Raw genomic sequence first — 23767 nt, 5'->3', positions numbered from 1 at the left:
ATGTACTTGTTTCTTTGTTATTCTGTGTTATGCTACACTGTGTCTCTACTAGCTACATCAGCAGCTTTATACATGTGCTAATTACGACCCGTGTCATGATTTAGAGTTCATCAATACTTTTGTTCTCCTCTCTAAAGCTGCTGGCACTAGAGGCACAGAAGCAGGGCTAGTTTTTCACTGGAACATTTGGCCTGACAATAGAGGGAGGGAGCAAACAGAGAAAGCCCCCGGGACAAATGTACTGTCTGACAAATAGAGTAAACGAGAGAGAGAGAGAGAGTAAACGAGAGAGAGAGAGAGAGAGAGAGAGAGAGAGAGAGAGAGAGAGCGAGAGAGAGAGAGTAAAAGAGAGAGAGAGAGTAAACGAGAGAGAGAGAGAGAGTAAACGAGAGAGAGAGAGAGAGTAAACGAGAGAGAGAGAGAGAGAGAGTAAACGAGAGAGAGAGAGAGAGAGTAAACGAGAGAGAGAGAGAGAGAAAACGAGAGAGAGAGAGAGAGAGAAAACGAGAGAGAGAGAGAGAGAGAGAGAGAGAGAGAGAGAGAGAAAAAGAGAGAGAGAGAGAAAAAGAGAGAGAGAGAGAGAGAGAGAGAAAAAGAGAAAGGCGGAGAGGGAGACAGAGCGATCAACCAGGGATCAGAGAGATATGGACAGCCAGGCATCAGGGGGAGGCAGGGAAGATGGGAGAGAGGGGGAAAGAGAGAGGAAGAGGCAAAGAGGGAAGATGGGAGAGAAGGGGAAAGAGAGAGGAAGAGGCAAAGAGGGAAGATGGGAGAGAAGGGGAAAGAGAGAGGAAGAGGCAAAGAGGGAAGATGGGAGAGAGGGGGAAAGAGAGAGGAAGAGGCAAAGAGGGAAGATGGGAGAGACGGATGGGGATGAAAACGACTCAGCTAAGACCAGTGTTTGAGAAAAAGGACAAAAGGACAGAGAGAGGAGAGAGAGCCCAAAGGCTGAGACAGAGGACCGTTTTTAGGGGGTATTCGGCTATAAATAAATACAAAAAATTGGGAGTTTTTTGGGGGGTGGGGAGTAAGTGTCAGTTTAGGGAAATATTTGGCTATTAGGGATGTTTGGGGGGTGGGGAGTAAGTGTCTGTTTAGGGGTCTTACTCTTGTTCTTGGCCTCACTCCTCCTCTGCTGCTGCAGCAGTCTGCCACAGCCTCTCAGCACCGTCTTCAGAGCCCTCAGACCCCAGTCATAGTGTTGCTGGGGGGTCAACAGCTCCCTACACAGTACATACATAAATACATACTGTAGATACATACACACCCAGTCACAAAACATAGCCCTACAGACAGATACAGAGACCTATTAACAGGATAGTGACCGATTTTAGCAATCAAGCCCCTTTTCTAGTCAGATGAACTCATGGATACCATCTGTATGTCTCTGCATGCGGTTTGAAGAAAGTTTACTGCACACAGAGACTTAAAAATGTTATCCAGGAGTTTAGCCGTCTCTGGGGAAGTGGAAAAGGGGATTAGTTTCCAAAAAGTTGCACTATCACTTTGGAATAGACACAAAGACACACCTGGCGAGGTTGAAGATGGCGACGAGCTTGCGTCCCAGTATCTCTCCGTCTTTGAAGCCCTCTGAGTAGAGGATGACCTCAGCGATGAGCTCGTTGTCTGGTCGGGACATGGCCACGGGCCTGAACAGCTGCTTCAGGTTGTCAGGCAGCTTCTGTCTCCCTCCATAACCCTTCCCAGCTGGATTCAATGTTATAAACACCCCCGAGTTAGGGTCCAACTCCACCTGACAGACAGAGACAGAGACAGAGAGAAAAGGCAGCAAAAGTTTAAAATACCAGTGTGCAATATACCATACAAGTATCTGCGTGCAAGAATGCCTAAGTGACTGTGTGACTAAGTGTGTGGTCACCTCCTTGCCCAGCAGCTCACAGCTGGTCCTGTGGTTCTTCAGTGAGTTCTGGATGGCCTGTATCTGCATGGACACTGCAGACAGCACAGCCTCCTCCAGGCGGTTGAACTCATCAAAGCAGCCCCACGCTCCACACTTCACCAGCCCCACAAAGATACGCCCCATAGACTTCACATCTATACCCTGCAACACACCATGTATTCATTCATGAATCTATTTACTTTATTTATCCATCTATCCTTTATTCATTTACTTTATTTATTTATCCATCCTTTATTTATCCATATATCCTTTATTCATTCACTTTATTTATTTATTCATCATTTATTTATTTATTCATCCCTATATCCTTTATTCATTTACTTTATTTATTTATTTATTTATTTATTCATCCATCCTTTCTTGAAATTAGTTAATTTCTTTCCCAAAAAATACAATTCACTTTGTTACATTTCTGAGTTTTACTAATGTGTCTGTTTGTGCATGCGTGTGTGTGTGTGTGTGTGTGTGCATTCGTCACATGTGTGACTGCGTGTGTGTGTTTACCTCATCACAGTTGAAGACCAGTACTTGTCTTCCGAACAGGCCCCCCAGTGCTTTGACTGACTCAGTCTTGCCGGTGCCGGCAGGGCCGTAGGGGTTTCCCCCCAAACCCATCATCATGGCCTGGGTCAGGGTCAGATAACACTTATCAGTCAGGGGGGTGTGGACCAGCTTAGACGCATTACCCTGGGAGAGATAGAGAGAGGAGGGGATGGAGGGATGGAGAGAGTGACAGGGACAGAGGGGATGACAGTGTGTTGAGGCAGACTCTGCAGAGAGACTGCAGAACACACAGTGTAGCAGGGCTAATGGAGTCATTCAGAGGTGTCCTCATCTCTGGGTGAACGTCTCCCTCTAATGGTGCAGTACTGTACAGCGCTGTAGTTTAACTGTTGCCTGGTACTGAAGTGTGTAGAAATCTCATTTAGACGTGTACAGGTGTGTGTAGATGAAGTGGTCAGAAGTAAAGTACCAGTCAAAAGTTTGTACACACCTACGCATTCAAGGGTTTTTCTTTATTTTTTTTACTATATTCTACATTTGAGATTCTTTAAAGTAGCCACCCTTTGCCTTGATGACAGACTTTGCAAGCATTCTCTCAACCAGCTTCACCTGGAATGCCTTTCCAACAGTCTTGTTGGAGTTCCCACATTTGCTGAGCACTTGTTGGCTGCTTTTCCTTCACTCTGCGGTCCAACTCATCCCAAACCATCTGAATTGAGTTGAGGTTGGGTGATTGTGGAGGCCAGGTCATCCATCTGTAAATAGCCCATCCAACCACCTACCTACCTACCTACCTACCTACCTAATCCCCATATGTTTTTGTTTTTCTGCTCTTTTGCACACCAGTATTTCTACCTGCACATCCTCATCTGCACATATATCACTCCAGTGGAAATTGCTAAATTGTAATTACTTCGGCACGATTGGCCTATTTAATGCCTTACCTCCTTACTTCATTTGCACACACTGTATACAGGTTTTTCTATTATGTTATTAACTGTACGCTTGTTTATTCCATGTGTAACTCTGTGTTGCTTTTGTCACACTGCTTTGCTTTATCTTGGCCAGGTCGCAGTTGTAAATGAGAACTTGTTCTCAACTGGCCTACCTGGTTAAATAAAGGTGAAATAAAAAAATGTAAATCTGATGCAGCACACCATCACTCTCCTTCTTGGTCAAATAGCCCTTACACAGCCTGGAGGTGTGTTGGGTCATTGTCCTGTTGAAAAACAAATGATAGTCCCACTAAGCGCAAATTAGATGGGATGGTGTATCGCTGCAGAATTCTGTGGTAGCCATGCTGGTTAAGTGTGCCTTGAATTGTAAATAGATCACTGACAGTGTCACCAGCAAAGCAACCCCACACCATCACACCTCCTCCTCCATGCTTCACGGTGGGAACCACACATGCGGAGGTCATCCGTTCACCTACTCTACGTCTTACAAAGACAGAGGTTGGAACTTAAAATCTGAAATTTGGACTCATCAGACCAAAGGACAGATTTCCACTGGTCTAATGTCCATTGCTCGTGTTTCTTGGCCCAAGCAAGTCTCTTCTTCTTATTGGTGTCCTTTAGTATTGGTTTCTTTGCAGCAATTCGGCCATGAAGGCCTGAATCACATAGTCTCCTCTGAACAGTTGATGTTGAGATGTGTCTGTTACTTAAACTCTGTGAAGCATTTATTTGAGCTGCAATTTCCGATTTCCTTCTCTACAGCAGAGGTAACTCTGGGTCTTCCTTTCCTGTGGCGGTCCTCATGACAGCCAGCATCATCATAGCGCTCAATGGTTTTTGCGACTGTACTTGAAGAAACTTATTGACGGACCTTCATGTCTTAAAGTAATGATGTACTGTCGTTTCTCTTTGCTTATTTGAGCTGTTCTTGCCATAATATCAACTTGGTCTTTTAACAAATAGGGCTATCTTCTGTATACCAACCCTACCTTGTCACAAAACAACTAATTGGCTAAAACGCATTAAGAAGGAAAGAAATTCCACAAATCAACTTTTAACAAGGCACAACTGTTAATTGAAATGCATTCCGGGTGACTACCTCATGAAGCTGGTTGAGAGAATGTCAAAAGTGTGCAAAAATATATTTTCATTTGTTTTACCACTTTTTATTTACTACATGATTCCATATGTGTTATTTCATAGTTTTGAATCTTCACTATTATTCTACAATATAGAAAATAGTAAAAACAACAAAAACCTTGAATGAGTAGATGTGTCCAAACGTTTGACTGGTACTGTATATCTGTATAGAGGTTAATGTACCTGGTACTCGTATGTGTAGCTGAAGAGAGCGTCAACCATCTGTATGGAGCAGCATTTGTCGTTGTTGAGGTAGAAACGGAGCTGTTTCCTCCAGGCCCAGGAGTCAGGGCTGCTCACTCCCGCCTCACACAGCTGCTTCACCACACTGATGTTATGGATGATGTCCAGGATCAGAGCCTTCAGCTTCAGCTGCAACACACTTGACTCTATGGGGGAGAAGAATACTATCAGCACAGACCCTGTCTCTCAAAATGGCTCACTATTACCAATATAGTGCACAGATTCTGATCAGAGCTATGTAGGCTCTGCTCTCGAGTCTATCATGCTCAGGCCATGTGGTTGTTGATAATGCTAACGGTATTGATATGATCCTTTTAGATCTGGCCCTAGTCATGACTCCCCCAGGACTGTATCTAATGCTTAGGCATTAGTGCTGTGAGCAGAGCTTTGTGGCCTCTCCCTCAGTCAGAGAGCTTCTCCTCCCCAGCCGGTCCCCACATTCCCGGGGCTCTCCCTCAGTCAGAGAGCTTCTCCTCCCCAGCCGGTCCCCACATTCCCGGGGCTCTCCCTCAGTCAGAGAGCTTCTCTTCCCCAGCCGGTCCCCACATCACCAGGGCTCTCCCTCAGTCAGAGAGCTTCTCCTCCCCAGCCGGTCCCCACAGGAGCTGCTTTATGTAGCTATTCATTAGGGGCCGGCCATTAGATTAGACTGACAGTTATTACTGCAGCCTCTTAACAAGCCTCTTTAGCATGGGGAGCTGGGGAGAGACACACACATGTACTGGTTATCTGACCTCTTTAGCCTGGGGAGCTGGGGAGAGACACACATATGTACTGGTTATCTGACCTCTTTAGCCTGGGGAGCTGGGGAGAAACACACACACATGTACTGGTTATCTGACCTCTTTAGCCTGGGGAGCTGGGGAGAGACACACATACAGTGGGGAGAACAAGTATTTGATTTTGCCGATTTTGCAGGTTTTCCTACTTACAAAGCATGTAGAGGTCTGTCATTTTTTATCATAGGTACACTTCAACTGTGAGAGATGGAATCTAAAACAAAAATCCAGAAAATCACATTGTATGATTTTTAAGTAATTAATTTGCATTTTATTGCATGACATAAGTGTTTGATCACCTACCAACCAGTAAGAATTCCGGCTCCCACAGACCTGTTAGTTTTTCTTTAAGAAGCCCTCCTGTTCTCCACTCATTACCTGTATTAACTGCACCTGTTTGAACTCGTTAACTGTATAAAAGACACCTGTCCACACACTCAATCAAACAGACTCCAACCTCTCCACAATGGCCAAGACCAGAGAGCTGTGTAAGGACATCAGGGATAAAATTGTAGACCTGCACAAGGCTGGAATGGGCTACAGGACAATAGGCAAGCAGCTTGGTGAGAAGGCAACAACTGTTGGCGCAATTATTAGAAAATGGAAGAAGTTTAAGATGACGGTCAATCACCCTCGGTCTGGGGCGCCATGCAAGATCTCACCTCGTGTGGCATCAATGATCATGAGGAAGTTGAGGGATCAGCCCAGAACTACACGGCAGGACCTGGTCAATGACCCGAAGAGAGCTGGGACCACAGTCTCAAAGAAAACCATTAGTAACACACTACGCCGTCATGGATTAAAATCCTGCAGCGCACGCAAGGTCCCCCTGCTCAAGCCAGCGCATGTCCAGGCCCGTCTGAAGTTTGCCAATGACCATCTGGATGATCCAGAGGAGGAATGGGAGAAAGCCATGTGGTCTGATGAGACAAAAATAGAGCTTTTTGGTCTAAACTCCCCTCGCCGTGTTTGGAGGAAGAAGAAGGATGAGTACAACCCCAAGAACACCATCCCAACCATGAAGCATGGAGGTGGAAACATCATTCTTTGGGGATGCTTTTCTGCAAAGGGGACAGGACGACTGCACCGTATTGAGGGGAGGATGGATGGGGCCATGTATCGCGAGATCTTGGCCAACAACCTCCTTCCCTCAGTAAGAGCATTGAAGATGGGTCGTGGCTGGGTCTTCCAGCATAACAACAACCCGAAACACACAGCCAGGGCAACTAAGGAGTGGCTCCGTAAGAAGCATCTCAAGGTCCTGGAGTGGCCTAGCCAGTCTCCAGACCTGAACCCAATAGAAAATCTTTGGAGGGAGCTGAAAGTCCGTATTGCCCAGCGACAGCCCCGAAACCTGAAGGATCTGGAGAAGGTCTGTATGGAGGAGTGGGCCAAAATCCCTGCTGCAGTGTGTGCAAACCTGGTCAAGAACTACAGGAAACGTATGATCTCTGTAATTGCAAACAAAGGTTTCTGTACCAAATATTAAGTTCTGCTTTTCTGATGTATCAAATACTTATGTCATGCAATAAAATGCAAATTCATTACTTAAAAATCATACAATGTGTTTTTCTGGATTTTTGTTTTAGATTCCGTCTCTCTCAGTTGAAGTGTACCTATGATAAAAATTACAGACCTCTACATGCTTTGTAAGTAGGAAAACCTGCAAAATCGGCAGTGTATCAAATACTTGTTCTCCCCACTGTATGTACTGGTTATCTGACCTCTTTAGCCTGGGGAGCTGGGGAGAGACACACACATGTACTGGTTATCTGACGTCTTTAGCCTGGGGAGCTGGGGAGAGACACACGCATGTACTGGTTATCTGACCTCTTTAGCCTGGGGAGCTGGGGAGAGACACACACATGTACTGGTTATCTGACCTCTTTAGCCTGGGGAGCTGGGGAAAGACACACACGTACTGGTTATCTGACCTCTTTAGCCTGGGGAGCTGGGGAGAGACACACACGTACTGGTTAACCTTTATTTAACTAGTCAAGTCAGTTAAGAACACATTCTTATTTACAATGATGGCCTAGGAACGGTGGGTTAACTGCCTTGTTCAGGGGCAGAACGACCTTGTCGGCTCGGGGATTCAATCTAGCAACCTTTCGGTTACTGGCCCAACGCTCAACGCTCTCAACCACTAGGCTACCTGCCGCTCCCAAATGAGCCACTGTAACAACAAGCAACCACACAGAGACCTGTGTTTCCCGTCTCCTCAGAGCTGGTGTCTACGCTGGTGTAGTGCTCCAGCTTAGCGGTGAGCTCCACCTCCAGCTGCTGCAGACTGCTGTTTCTCAGACCACTCTCCACCTCCTCAGTGAACTGGATCTGCTCTGCCAAGCACAGGATCTATACCCGGAGACAACAAGAGTCACACAGGAGTCGATTAGGAGTCAGACAGGAGTAGCACAGGATCTACACCAGGAGATACAGGAGTCAATCAGGAGTCATTTAGGAGTCAGACAGGATCTACACCAGGAGATACAGGAGTCAATCAGGAGTCACACAGGAGTTGCACAGGATCTACACCAGGAGATACAGGAGTCAATCAGGAGTCGATTAGGAGTCAGACAGGAGTTACACAGGATCTACATCAGGAGGTACAAGAGTCAGACAGATATTACACAGGCTCTGCACCAGGAGATACAGGATTCAGACAGGAGTCAGACAGGAGTTATACAGGACTCATACATGAGTCAATCAGGAGTAAGACAGGAGTTATACAGGAGTCAGACAGGAGTTATACAGGAGTCAGACAGGAGTTATACTGGAGTCAAACAGGAGTTATACAGGACTCAACCATGAGTCAGACAGGAGTTATATACTGGAGTCCATCATGAGTCAGACAGGAGTCATACTGGAGTCAGACAGGAGTCATACAGGAGTCAGACAGGAGTCATAATGGAGTCAAACAGGAGTCATAATGGAGTCAAACAGGAGTCATAATGGAGTCAGACAGGAGTTATAATGAGTCAGACAGGAGTTATAATGAGTCAGACAGGTGTTATACTGGTGTTATACAGGAGTTATAATGAGTCAATCAGGAGTCAGACAGGATTCAGACAAGAGTTATACTGGACTCAGTCAGGAGTTATACTGGAGTCAGACAGGAGTCAGACCGGACTCATACATGAGTCAATCAGGAGTCAGACAGGAGTTATACTGGAGTCAGACAGGAGTTATACTGGAGTCAGAAAGGAGTTACACCAGTTATACTGGAGTCAGACAGGAGTTATACAGGAGTTATACTGGAGTCAGACAGGAGTTATACTGGAGTCAGACAGGAGTTATACTGGAGTCAGACAGGAGATATACTGGAGGCAGACAGGAGTTATACAGGAGTTATACTGGAGTCAGACAGGAGTCAGACCGGACTCATACATGAGTCAATCAGGAGTCCGACAGGAGTTATACTGGAGTCCGACAGGAGTTATACTGGAGTCCGACAGGAGTTATACTGGAGTCAGACAGGAGTCATACAGGAGTTATACTGGAGTCCGACAGGAGTTATACTGGAGTCCGACAGGAGTTATACTGGAGTCAGACAGGAGTCATACAGGAGTTATACTGGAGTCCGACAGGAGTTATACTGGAGTCAGACAGGAGTTATACTGGAGTCAGACAGGAGTCATACAGGAGTCATACTGGAGTCAGACAGGAGTCATACAGGAGTTATACTGGAGTCAGACAGGAGTTATACTGGAGTCCGACAGGAGTTATACTGGAGTCCGACAGGAGTTATACTGGAGTCCGACAGGAGTTATACTGGAGTCAGACAGGAGTCATACAGGAGTTATACTGGAGTCCGACAGGAGTTATACTGGAGTCAGACAGGAGTTATACTGGAGTCAGACAGGAGTCATACAGGAGTCATACTGGAGTCAGACAGGAGTCATACAGGAGTTATACTGGAGTCAGACAGGAGTTATACTGGAGTCCGACAGGAGTTATACTGGAGTCCGACAGGAGTTATACTGGAGTCAGACAGGAGTCATACAGGAGTTATACTGGAGTCCGACAGGAGTTATACTGGAGTCAGACAGGAGTTATACTGGAGTCAGACAGGAGTCATACAGGAGTCATACTGGAGTCAGACAGGAGTCATACAGGAGTTATACTGGAGTCCGACAGGAGTTATACTGGAGTCCGACAGGAGTTATACTGGAGTCCGACAGGAGTCATACTGGAGTCAGACAGGAGTCATACAGGAGTTATACTGGAGTCCGACAGGAGTTATACTGGAGTCCGACAGGAGTTATACTGGAGTCCGACAGGAGTTATACTGGAGTCCGACAGGAGTTATACTGGAGTCCGACAGGAGTTATACTGGAGTCCGACAGGAGTCATACTGGAGTCAGACAGGAGTTATACTGGAGTCAGACAGGAGTTATACTGGAGTCAGACAGGAGTTATACTGGAGTCAGACAGGAGTTATACTGGAGTCAGATAGGAGTTATACTGGAGTCAGACAGGAGTCAGACAGGAGTCAGACAGGAGTCAGACAGGAGTTATACTGGAGTCAGACAGGAGTTATACTGGAGTCCGACAGGAGTTATACTGGAGTCTGACAGGAGTTATACTGGAGTCATACAGGAGTTATACAGGAGTCCGACAGGAGTTATACTGGAGTCAGATAGGAGTTATACTGGAGTCAGACAGGAGTCAGACAGGAGTCAGACAGGAGTTATACTGGAGTCCGACAGGAGTTATACTGGAGTCAGACAGGAGTTATACTGGAGTCATATAGGAAAAACACAATAAGAGAAGAGTTGGACAGCATCAATGAGTAATGAATCCTACCTGAGAGGGGTAGCGGGACGGGTCCACCTGTCCTTTCCTCCCCGCTGACACACACTCATACAGCAGCTGCTTCAGAGTCTCCTTCATCTCAGCAGACAGCTCACCCAGCCACACCTGGAACATACACATTATTAAGGAGCTATATAATTGAGGTGTGTGTAATAATCGAGTTGTGTGATTGAGGTACCCCCTACCCTCTACCCCCTGCCCTTTGACCCCCTCCAATCCCCTACCTCTACGCTGTTGGAGATACGTATGAGGTTCCTGAGGGCCACCACCTCTCCCTCTAGAGAACGCATGGCCACGATGTGCTGGCAGTCCCCGTCAAAGTCCACACTGTCGATGCCTACAGAGAACACAGTTATATCCACTGTCATTACAGACACATCAGTTTCACCAGGGGACAGCTTCTTTAGTTATTACTGTATTGACCTTGGGATTTGGGTGTGAGCTTGTGTGGGTGTAGGTGTGTACCAGCAAACAGCTTCTTGAGGTGTGACTGTATCACAGTGGGGTTGGTGGCCTGACCCAGAATCTCCAGCAGGTCATCATCTCCAATGAAGTAGAACCGCGGGAAGGCAGAACGCTTCTCCTACAGAGGACAGACACTTCTACACTGAGTGTATAAAAACATTAAGAACACCTGCTATTTCCATGACAGCCTGACCAGGTGAATCCAGGTGAAAGCTATGATCCATTATTGATGTTACTTGTTAAATCATCTTCAATCAGTGTAGATGAAGGGGAGGTGACAGGTTAGAGAAGGATTTTTAAGCCTTGAGACAATTGAGACATGGATTGTGTATGTGTGCCTTTGATTTAAGTGCCTTTGAACAGGGTATGGTAGTAGGTGCCAGGCACACCGGTTTGAGTCAAGAACTGCAACGCTGCTGGGTTTTTCACGCTCAACAGTTTCCTGTGTGTATGAAGAATGGTCCACCACCCAAAGGACATCCAGACAACTGGACACAACTGAAGCATTGGAGTCAACATGGGCCAGCATCCCTGTGGAACACAATTGACACCTTGTGGAGTCCATGCCCTGACGAATTGAGGCTGTTCTGAGGGCAAAGGGGGGGGGGGGGGGGGTGCAACTCAATATTAGGAAGGTGTTCTTAATGTTTTGTACACTCAGTGTATGTTTCATTTTTCTATGTTTAGTGAGGACGTATACATCCATCTTTGGACGAGTACTGACTGATGAATCAATTGAAGTACAGATGTACTGATTGGTAGTTGATCGTTCAGTACCTCTAGGAACTCGTTGAGTGATTTCTGGCAACGCTGGAGCTGGTCCAAGATGGTGATGAGGGAGCTTCTGATGCCAGCCCGAGAGCTCAGAGACGTCACCCTGTTGTCTCTCTGGACATCAGCCAAAATGGACCTGACAAACACACACAGCTTAGAGACACACACAGCTCAGAGACGTCACCCTGTTGTCTCTCTGGACATCAGCCAAAATGGACCTGACAAACACACACAGCTTAGAGACACACACAGCTCAGAGACGTCACCCTGTTGTCTCTCTGGACATCAGCCAAAATGGACCTGACAAACACACACAGCTTAGAGACACACACAGCTCAGAGACGTCACCCTGTTGTCTCTCTGGACATCAGCCAAAATGGACCTGACAAACACACACAGCTTAGAGACACACACAGCTCAGAGACGTCACCCTGTTGTCTCTCTGGACATCAGCCAAAATGGACCTGACAAACACACACAGCTTAGAGACACACACAGCTCAGAGACGTCACCCTGTTGTCTCTCTGGACATCAGCCAAAATGGACCTGACAAACACACGCAGCTTAGAAACACACGCAGCTTAGAAACACACGCAGCTTAGAAACACACGCAGCTTAGAAACACACGCAGCTTAGAAACACACGCAGCTTAGAAACACACGCAGCTTAGAAACACACGCAGCTTAGAAACACACACAGCTTAGAAACACACACAGTTTAGAGACACACACAGTTTAGAGACACACACAGTTTAGAGACACACACAGTTTAGAGACACACACAGTTTAGAGACACACACAGCTTAGAGACACACACAGCTTAGAGACACACACAGCTTAGAGACACACACAGCTTAGAGACACACACAGCTTAGAGACACACACAGTTTAGAGACACACACAGTTTAGAGACACACACAGTTTAGAGACACACACAGTTTAGAGACACACACAGTTTAGAGACACACACAGTTTAGAGACACACACAGCTTAGAGACACACACAGCTTAGAGACACACACAGCTTAGAGACACACACAGCTTAGAGACACACACAGTACAACATGGACAATGGACCAGAAAAGAAACAGAGCCACACACACAGGCAGGGAAAGGCGTACCTGAAGTCCTCGTCGACCCGTTTGAAACGGGCTTGTTCCCTGGGCAGAGCCCCCCGTCCGAAGATGGGCTCCAGGTAGACCCAACGCCTCTGGATGGCATTCAGACTGACCAGGTACTCATCTAGATCAGACAGACGCACCTCCCACAGACTGACCTGGACACACACACACACACACGGTAACATTAGGTAAAGCGGCTACTTTTAAAGATGCTATGCTTTCAGTTGTGAGTAAGTCTAAAAGACTCACCTTGTCCTGGAAGCTGCGGTAGTATGGAGAGTCCTTCAGAGACTGCAGCAGGCAGCGGTTATCACCAACCTGTATGGGACGAGATGAGGTTAGTGTGTCCGGTAGTCAGTGTGTCCGGTAGTCAGTGTGTCGGTAGTCAGTGTGTCGGTAGTCAGTGTGTCGGTAGTCAGTGTGTCGGTAGTCAGTGTGTCCGGTAGTCAGTGTGTCCGGTAGTCAGTGTGTCCGGTAGTCAGTGTGTCGGTAGTCAGTGTGTCGGTAGTCAGTGTGTGTGTGCGTGTTTTTTTGGAAGTGAGTGTGTGTCCGGTAATGTGAGTGTGTCCGGTAGTGAGTGTGTCCGGTAGTGAGTGTGTCCGGTAGAGTGTGTGTGTGTGTGTGTGTGTGTGTGTGTGTGTGTGTGTGTGTGTGTGTGTGTGTGTGTGTGTGTGTATGTCAGTAGTCTACTGCATCAACTATTGTATTGTCCCTTACCTGGTTGACCATGTCCTTCCAGTCCTTGATGAGTATGAGTGTGTGTCCGGTGCTGTCTGTATACTCCGTGAGGGTGAAGGCAGCTCCAGCCCCCCACAGGTCCAGCTCCCTGAGAGCCTCTCTGATGGTCACCTCCGCCTGGGCCCTGCTGTTCAGGTCCTTGAGCTCCAGGGCTCGGTCAGTGATGGTGTCAGACACACTGAGGAGATCCCAGAAGGTCAGTCTCTCCAGGGTAGTGCCTTTAGGAAGACCCAACAGTCTGAACAGATCCAACCAGTGGTCCTGGGATAGGTGCTCCCCTCGCACGTACTTTAACACCGGAACCAGACTCTACAAACACATACAGAACACACCTTAATACCAGAACCAGACTCTACAAACACATCTTAACACCAGAACCAGACTCTACAAACACATACAGAACACACCTTAATACCAGAACCAGACTCTACAAACACATACAGAACACACCTTAATACCAGAACCAGACTCTACAAACACACCTTAATACCAGAACCAGACTCTACAAACACACACAGAACACACCTTAATACCAGAACCAGACTCTACAAACACACACAGAACACACCTTAATACCAGAATCAGACTCTACAAACACACCTTAACACCAGAACCAGACTCTACAAACACACACAGAACACACCTTAACACCGGAACCAGACGCTACAAACACACCTTAACACCAGAACCAGACTCTACAAACACACACAGAACACACCTTAACACCGGAACCAGACGCTACAAACACACACAGAACACACCTTAACACCAGAACCAGACTCTACAAACACACACAGAACACACCTTAACACCAGAACCAGACTCTACAAACACACACAGAACACACCTTAATACCAGAATCAGACTCTACAAACACACCTTAACACCAGAACCAGACTCTACAAACACACACAGAACACACCTTAACACCGGAACCAGACGCTACAAACACACACAGAACACACCTTAACACCAGAACCAGACTCTACAAACACACACAGAACACACCTTAACACCAGAACCACTCGACAAACACACCTTAACACCAGAACCAGACTCTACAAACACACCTTAACACCGGAACCAGACTCTACAAACACACACAGAACACATCTTAACACCAGAACCACTCGACAAACACACCTTAACACCAGAACCAGACTCTACAAACACACCTTAACACCAGAACCAGACTCTACAAACACATCTTAACACCAGAACCAGACTCTACAAACACACCTTAACACCAGAACCAGACTCTACAAACACACACAGAACACATCTTAACACCAGAACCACTCGACAAACACACCTTAACACCAGAACCAGACTCTACAAACACACCTTAACACCAGAACCAGACTCTACAAACACATCTTAACACCAGAACCAGACTCTACAAACACACCTTAACACCAGAACCAGACTCTACAAACACACCTTAACACCAGAACCAGACTCTACAAACACACCTTAACACCAGAACCAGACTCTACAAACACACACAGAACACACCTTAACACCAGAACCAGACTCTACAAACACACCTTAACACCAGAACCAGACTCTACAAACACACACAGAACACACCTTAACACCAGAACCAGACTCTACAAACACACCTTAACACCAGAACCAGACTCTACAAACACATCTTAACACCAGAACCAGACTCTACAAACACACCTTAACACCAGAACCAGACTCTACAAACACACCTTAACACCAGAACCAGACTCTACAAACACATCTTAACACCAGAACCAGACTCTACAAACACACCTTAACACCAGAACCAGACTCTACAAACACACCTTAACACCAGAACCAGACTCTACAAACACACCTTAACACCAGAACCAGACTCTACAAACACACACAGAACACACCTTAACACCAGAACCAGACTCTACAAACACACACAGAACACACCTTAACACCAGAACCAGACTCTACAAACACACACAGAACACACCTTAACACCAGAACCAGACTCTACAAACACACACAGAACACACCTTAACACCAGAACCAGACTCTACAAACACACACAGAACACACCTTAACACCAGAACCAGACTCTACAAACACACACAGAACACACCTTAACACCAGAACCAGACTCTACAAACACACACAGAACACACCTTAACACCAGAACCAGACTCTACAAACACACACAGAACACACCTTAACACCAGAACCAGACTCTACAAACACACACAGAACACACCTTAACACCAGAACCAGACTCTACAAACACACACAGAACACACCTTAACACCAGAACCAGACTCTACAAACACACACAGAACACACCTTAACACCAGAACCAGACTCTACAAACACACACAGAACACACCTTAACACCAGAACCAGACTCTACAAACACACACAGAACACACCTTAACACCAGAACCAGACTCTACAAACACACACAGAACACACCTTAACACCAGAACCAGACTCTACAAACACACACAGAACACACCTTAACACCAGAACCAGACTCTACAAACACACACAGAACACACCTTAACACCAGAACCAGACTCTACAAACACACACAGAACACACCTTAACACCAGAACCAGACTCTACAAACACACACAGAACACACCTTAACACCAGAACCAGACTCTACAAACACACACAGAACACACCTTAACACCAGAACCAGACTCTACAAACACACACAGAACACACTCTCTCTCCCCCTCCCTCCCTCACCTTGTACTTGTCAACTTCTCTCTGTAGTTTGACAGACATGCTGGTGTGCTGCTCAAGCTTCCTCAGTCTGTCCTGCCACGCAAACAGGAACTCCTCAAACACGTAGGTCTTACTCCTGCAAAACACACGACACACTGTTTATTCAACCCCTCAGCCAGCGAAGACAAACGGGGAAAAAATGACAATATCAAATCTAACCCCAAACCTTCCCTGACACCTATCTGATGTCAGACTCCTAACCTGAATGTGATCCAGTCCTCCTTGGCCTTCTCCTGGAAGCCCTCCTGCCAGTCCTCATACAGAGACCACATCTGTCCGTACTCCTCCATGTCTCTGATGGTCTCCTCCGCCAGGGAGAAATTTGGAGCCTCCAGCTCAAAGTGACGACAGTCCTCACTGAGAAGAGACACTCATTAGTACACAGAAAACTGAAGGTTTGAAAGTACAGTTGACTTGCTGTATGTGTATGTGTATGTGTATGTGTGTGTGTGTGTGTGTGTGTGTGTGTGTGTGTGTGTGTGTGTGTGTGTGTGTGTAACCTACAGCAGGCGTGTGCGTGTGACCTCCAGCTCTTGGAACTCCTGTCTCTTGTCTCTGATGGTTTGGACAGAGGCCAGCAGGGCTGCCTGGTCTCCTGTCTCTATGACCTCGTCTCTGGGCTTCAGCTGGTCCCAGCGAGCCCTGAACCTGTCCAGCTCCAGCCTGTAGGCCTGGACACGACTCTCAGCATTACTACGCATCACCTCGACCTAGAGGAGAGGGAGAAACCAGGGGGAAATGAGAGAAGGAGCATCTATGTTTTTGTCCAAGCGTGTTTGCAAAAGTGTGCGTGTGCGTTCTCTCGTGTTTGTGTGTGTGCGTGTACCTGGTCTTTGATCATCAGCTGGTGGCTCTCCATCATCAGCTCTAGTTTGTCCCACTTGGCCCTGAGGGAGGACAGAGAATCCAGACCGCCTCCTGCTACGGCCCTCAGCAGACGGTTCTTCTCCTGCGCCGCCTGGAACTGGAGCAGGATCTACACAACATCACACAAACATTACAGCAACACTCAGACAACACTACAAATCTGAGGTCTTGACATATGGAACACCACACAAAGCAAAGCTCAGGCAACTTTAAAGTGCTGTGGTAGAAGTGATTGAATATTAACGGACATGAACAGTCAAAATCATGTTCTTCATGAAAATGGGTTGATATAGAAGGAAACCAGACCAAAGTATGAAAAATGACTGTTGCTTTTACATTGATAAAGTTTGATCACAAAGTTACTGGTCCCCTCCCCCATGTCGAACACTAGGATTCATTATTAAGGGGACAATCACCTTAACTTTCAACACACCAATGTTAACACGATATACTCTTACCTTATTTAAATAAGTACCGCCTTGTAACCGACATCGGAGAAGGTGTGTTTGTGTTTGCAGAGAGGCGTGGTTTATATAGCTAGGTAGCTACTCTAATGATGCCAAAATTTGACTGTAGGGTGTCAGCAAATATAATTAAAAGTTGACCCTATTCATCTATGGCAACGATACTTGTGTTTCCCCTTCCATCTGTGTCAGCAGTTACTGGCTAGCTAGGTGTTCAGCCAGCATGGAACAAAAGGCGGGAATGGGTCGTTCAAAACTCAGACGCAGTTGTCAGGGCAACACATCGGTCAGTGCTGCTGTGAACCGCATCAAGTGAGACATTCCAAACGGGAGATGTATTTTTTTTTTTTATTATATCATTGGTGCAATTTCAATGTTGTTTGAGTTGCTTTGTGTTTCACCAAATTTCCTTTAGATGATTTGACTGCAACACTGGTCACAGCATCCAAATTACTTGACACACAATAGGTGTTTCAAAATTCATAAATATAAGCTCCCCGCCCACTCAGCTTGTCATTTTAAACTTCCTGGTAATTAGCCAAGAGAGAAAAAGTACTTTTCAGAATGACTGTTCAGGACCTTTAAGTATTGTTGAGTCCCTCAGAGTGAGTTTCTTACGTCTGGTTTGCGGGCCTGTATCTGGCTGTGTCTGGCATTGGCCTCTCCTATCTCATCAATACTCTCTGGACGAGAGGACAACGTCTCCATGGCCTCAGTCACAAAACTGTCTATGTCTAGGGTATGGCCTGGAGGGGGGAGAGGAAAGTAAAGAACAAAGAAAAGAAAATGAAACCGAAAGATTGTGAAAGGGAGAGAGAAAACATGTCACATATGAACTAAACTGTAGTAAAGCCCCTGCACAAAACACACATCAACAATCATACACTGGTGTCACTGGGAGATTTGCATATATACATTTGAGTTAAACGCATAATATTTCAAGTGAGGATCCAGGCTTCACCTTGTATGGACTTTCTGAGGGACATCAGCAGGGTGTCAAACAGTCTCTGGATGAGGTCATCAATCACTGCCTTTACTGGCTCACAGTTCACTGAGATACAGTCAACCTTCTCCAGACTGAAAGAGACAAAACGCTTTTATCACGACTGCGACAGTCTGATCAATGGAAGCTATGTGGCCTGTGGGAGGCTGTGTACCTGGGCAGGCGTTCTGACTCCTTCCCTCTGGCCTTCAACGCCTTGAAGTTCCTCTCCCAGTCCTGGACAGACGACAGCTGCTTCTCCACCAACACATCCATGTCAACCTGGCCCAGCACCACCCACTCCTACAGAGAGAACACAAATATAGATGTACGCTAGTATAGATCGCACATCGCAGAGTTTCAGAGTACAGATACACGCTAGGATAGATCACACATCTCAGAGATTCAGAGTACAGATATACTCTAGGATAGATCACACATCTCAGAGATTCAGAGTACAGATATACACTAGGATAGATCACACATCTCAGAGATTCAGAGTACAGATATACTCTAGGATAGATCACACATCTCAGAGATTCAGAGTGCAGATATACACTAGGATAAATCACACATCTCGGAGATTCAGAGTACAGATATACTCTAGGATAGATCACACATCTCAGAGATTCAGAGTGCAGATATACACTAGGATAGATCACACATCTCAGAGTACAGATATACACTAGGATAGATCACACATCTCAGAGATTCAGAGTGCAGATATACACTAGGATAGATCACACATCTCAGAGATTCAGAGTGCAGATATACGCTAGGATAGATCACACATCTCAGAGATTCAGAGTACAGATATACGCTAGGATAGATCACACATCTCAGAGATTCAGAGTACAGATATACACTATGATAGATCACACATCTCAGAGATTCAGAGTACAGATATACACTAGGATAGATCACACATCTCAGAGATTCAGAGTACAGATATACACTAGGATAGATCACACATCTCAGAGATTCAGAGTACAGATATACGCTAGGATAGATCACACATCTCGGAGATTCAGAGTACAGATATACGCTAGGATAGATCACACATCTCAGAGATTCAGAGTGCAGATATACACTAGGATAGATCACACATCTCAGAGATTCAGAGTGCAGATATACACTAGGATAGATCACACATCTCAGAGATTCAGAGTGCAGATATACACTAGGATAGATCACACATCTCAGAGATTCAGAGTGCAGATATACACTAGGATAGATCACACATCTCAGAGATTCAGAGTACAGATATACACTAGGATAGATCACACATCTCAGAGATTCAGAGTGCAGACATGCAGCATGCAGACATATACACAGATATACACAGAGTGTACAAAACATGCTCTTTCCATGACAGCCTGACCAGGTGAATCCAGGTGAAATCTATGACCCCTTATTAATGTTACTTGTTAAATCCTCTTCAATCAGTGTAGATGAAGGGAAGGTGACAGGTTAGAGAAGGATTTTTAAACCTTGAGACAATTGAGACATGGATTGTGTATGTGTGTCATTCAGAGGGTGAATGAGCAAGACAAAAGACTTAAGTTCCTTTGAACAGGGTATGGTAGTAGGTTCCAGGCGCAGCGGTTTGTGTCAAGAACTGCAACGCTGCTGGGTTTTTCACTTTCAACAGTTTCCCGTGTGTATCAAGAATGGTCCACCACCCAAAAGACATCCAGCCAACTTGCCACAACTGTGGGAAGCATTGGAGTCAACCTGGGCCAGCATCCCTGTGGAACGCTTTCAACACCTTGTAGAGTCCATGTCCTGACAAACTGAGGCTGTTCTGAGGGCAAAAGGCGGTGCAACTCAATATTAAAAAGGTGTTCCTAATGTTTTGAAAACTCCCTGTACATTACAGACATTATATACAGACAGACATTACATACACAGACAGACATTACACACACAGATAGACATTATACACACAGATAGACATTATATATACAGACAGACATAACAAATATTATACACACAGATAGACATTACAAACATTATACACACAGATAGACATACACAGATAGACATTATATACACAAACAGACAGTATATATACAGACAGACATTAAAAATTATATACACAGATAAACATTATTTAAACAGACAGACTTTACAGACATTATATACACAGACAGATATTACAGACATTATATATACAGACAGACATTATATACACAGATAGACATTATATACACAGACAGACATTATATACACGCAGATAGTCATTACAGACATTATATACACAGACATTATATACACAGATAGACATTATATAAACAGACATTATATAAACAGAAAGACATTACATACACGCAGATAGTCATTACAGACATTATATACACAGACAGACATTACATAGATCATATAAACAGACAGACATTACAGACAGTATATACACAGACAGATTTTACAGACATTATATACACAGAAAGACATAACAGACATTATATACACAGACATTACAGTCGTGGCCAAAAGTTTTGAGAATGACACAAATATTAAGGTCCACAAAGTCTGCTGCCTCAGTGTCTTTAGATATTTTTGTCAGATGTTACTATGGAATACTGAATAATAATTACAAGCATTTCATAAGTGTCAAAAGCTTTTATTGACAATTACATGAAGTTGATGCAATTAGTCAATATTTATTAGTCAATGTTGACCCTTCTTTTTCAAGACCTCGGCAATCCGCCCTGGCATGCTGTCAATTAACTTCTGGGCCACATCCTGACTGATGGCAGCCCATTCTTGCATAATCAATGCTTGGAGTTTGTCAAAATGTTTGGGGTTTTGTTTGTCCACCCGCCTCTTGAGGATTGACCACAAGTTCTCAATGGGATTAAGGTCTGGGGAGTTTCCTGGCCATGGACCCAAAATATCACTGTTTAGTTCCCCGAGCCACTTAGTTATCACTTTTGCCTTATGGCAAGGTGCTCCATCATGCTGGAAAAGGCATTGTTCATCACCAAACTGTTCCTGGATGGTTGGGAGAAGGTGCTCTTAAAGGATGTGTTGGTACCATCCTTTATTCATGGCTGTGTTCTTAGGCAAAATTGTGAGTGAGCCCACTCCCTTGGCTGAGAAGCAACCCCACACATGAATGGTCTCAGGATGCTTTACTGTTGGCATGACACAGGACTGATGGTAGCGCTCACCTTGTATTCTCCGGACAAGCTTTTTCCCGGATGCCCCAAACAATTGGAAAGGGGATTCACAGACAGACATTACAGACATTATATACACAGACAAACATTACAGACATTATATACACAGACAATTATTACAGACAGATAGACATTATATAAACAGACAGACATTACAGACATTATTTAAACAGACAGACATTATATACACAGACAATTATTACAGACATTATAGAGACAGATAGACATTATATAAACAGACAGACATTACAGACATTATATAAACAGACAGACATTACAGACATTATTTAAACAGACAGACATTACAGACATTATATAAACAGACAGACATTACAGACATTATATAAACAGACAGACATTACAGACATTATATAAACAGACAGACATTATAGACATTATATACACAAACAGACATTACAGACATTATAAACAGACAGACATTACAGACATTATATACACAGATAGACGTGGTTCAGGTGGAGATTGGTTGGACTTTGGCTTGACTTGGGTCTTCATCACATAAAGCCATTCAGTCAGTTTATGTTAGTTTCTAATCTGGACCACATGTGGGCGTGTTGATTGAGTTTCTGTCCGGGAGGTGACAGAAACTGTGGTGTACCACATTACTTTCCTGAGTGGTAGAAAAGGCAGAAGAAAGCTTTGCTTTTGGGCACAGGGGGTTTCCCTCCTAAAACCACAAGACGCATAAGAGGAAACTGAAAAGACTACCACTGTACCACTTAAACCCCGTGTCAAAATAAAACCATGCCAGAAATACAACAATTACCCCAAATCTATTCAAATAATGGAGGTTTTCTTTTTAAAAGACAGAATCCTGGTACATTAGTTAATGACAGATATTCCAATAGAGTCAACCACTGAGCAACACTCTTTAACACACACACACCTTAAACGTGTCCTGCACGCCCAGCAGCCGGCTGAAGAGGTCCTCTGCTTTGCTGAAGATGGTGAGGAAGCCTGATGCGTTCCTGTCAATCATGACGCTGAAGATGAGCTCCTCCCCCTGGGCGCTGACTCCTTTGAACTGGTTCGGGACAGAGATGAACCGCTTCATCTCTCTGAAGTACTTGGCCCTCACCTCCTCAAACGGAGGACGGAACTGAAGACGACCCTGCCTACAGATGGGGGCGACAGCAGAGCAGAGCTGGGCTTATACGTTTTACTATTTTACAATGCAGTATATTATATTACCGTAGGAGAGAGAGACAAAAAGAGAGACAGACAGAGACCGAGACAGAGAGAAAGAGAGAAAAAGAGAGAGAGACAGAGAGACATAGACAGAGAGACAGAGACAAAGAGACAGAGACAAAGAGACAGAGACAAAGAGAGACAAAGAGACAGAGACAAAGAGAGACAAAGAGAGACAGAGAGACATAGACAGAGAGACATAGACAGAGAGACAGAGACAAAGAGACAGAGACAAAGAGACAGAGACAAAGAGAGACAAAGAGAGACAAAGAGACAGAGAGACCGAGAGAGACAGAGACAAATAGAGAGAGAGAGCCACTGACTTGAAAGTGAGGTCTATGTGTATCTCAGGCAGGTTCTTGTTGAGAGCCTCCAGTCCAGTCTGGTACTGATGTTCCAGAGCCTTGTACAGCTGGTGGTTCCAGTGCTGTCTCCAGGCCTTCATCTCCCCTGACCTGAACCCCTACATCACCAAACACACAATCTCAACATCAAATAGCAGACAGGAGTACAGACTTTCTAAGCCCACATACCCTCATCACTGTCCGGTCGTGTGGTCCAGCGCTGCAAGGAAACACCTAGTTAAACTGCAGCTGGCCCAGAACACAGCGGCACGTCTTGCTGTTCATTGTAATCAGAGGGCTGATATAAATACTATGCTGCCAGTCTCTCTTGGCTCAGAGTTCATTAAGGAAAGACTGACTGTGTCACTTGTTATTTTTATAAGAAACATTAATGTGTTGAAATCCCAAATTGTTTACATAGTCAACTTACACACAGCTCTGACACACTTACCTCACCAGACATGCCACCAGGGGTCTTTTCATAGTTCCCAAATCC

At 45.2% G+C, this 23767-nt stretch overlaps 1 protein-coding gene across 2 annotated transcripts in view; it reads right to left on the bottom strand.

Annotated features, from left to right (window-relative positions):
- The window catches only part of dync2h1 (dynein cytoplasmic 2 heavy chain 1), a 337560-nt gene that overhangs the window by 306289 nt on the left and 7504 nt on the right, over window positions 1-23767 (bottom strand). For both annotated transcript variants that reach the window (XM_071360118.1, XM_071360119.1), the window contains 22 exons: window positions 23251-23390; window positions 22626-22854; window positions 18712-18839; window positions 18516-18631; window positions 18173-18300; window positions 17050-17199; window positions 16728-16933; window positions 16425-16580; window positions 16185-16299; window positions 13434-13763; window positions 12966-13034; window positions 12717-12871; window positions 11601-11733; window positions 10824-10941; window positions 10583-10695; window positions 10350-10463; window positions 7748-7898; window positions 4705-4910; window positions 2426-2608; window positions 1880-2062; window positions 1530-1753; window positions 1108-1223 (listed from right to left, as the gene is read on the bottom strand). In XM_071360118.1, coding sequence (XP_071216219.1) covers window positions 1108-1223; window positions 1530-1753; window positions 1880-2062; window positions 2426-2608; window positions 4705-4910; window positions 7748-7898; window positions 10350-10463; window positions 10583-10695; window positions 10824-10941; window positions 11601-11733; window positions 12717-12871; window positions 12966-13034; window positions 13434-13763; window positions 16185-16299; window positions 16425-16580; window positions 16728-16933; window positions 17050-17199; window positions 18173-18300; window positions 18516-18631; window positions 18712-18839; window positions 22626-22854; window positions 23251-23390 — 3463 coding nt within the window. The remainder of the gene's footprint in view (window positions 1-1107; window positions 1224-1529; window positions 1754-1879; window positions 2063-2425; window positions 2609-4704; window positions 4911-7747; window positions 7899-10349; window positions 10464-10582; window positions 10696-10823; window positions 10942-11600; window positions 11734-12716; window positions 12872-12965; window positions 13035-13433; window positions 13764-16184; window positions 16300-16424; window positions 16581-16727; window positions 16934-17049; window positions 17200-18172; window positions 18301-18515; window positions 18632-18711; window positions 18840-22625; window positions 22855-23250; window positions 23391-23767) is intronic.

The sequence above is a fragment of the Salvelinus alpinus genome, chromosome 22 (genome assembly GCF_045679555.1).
Source record: "Salvelinus alpinus chromosome 22, SLU_Salpinus.1, whole genome shotgun sequence".
Lineage (NCBI taxonomy): Eukaryota > Metazoa > Chordata > Actinopteri > Salmoniformes > Salmonidae > Salvelinus > Salvelinus alpinus.
Note: the sequence above shows the minus strand (reverse complement) of the source record. Positions and strands in the feature narration are given on the sequence as shown.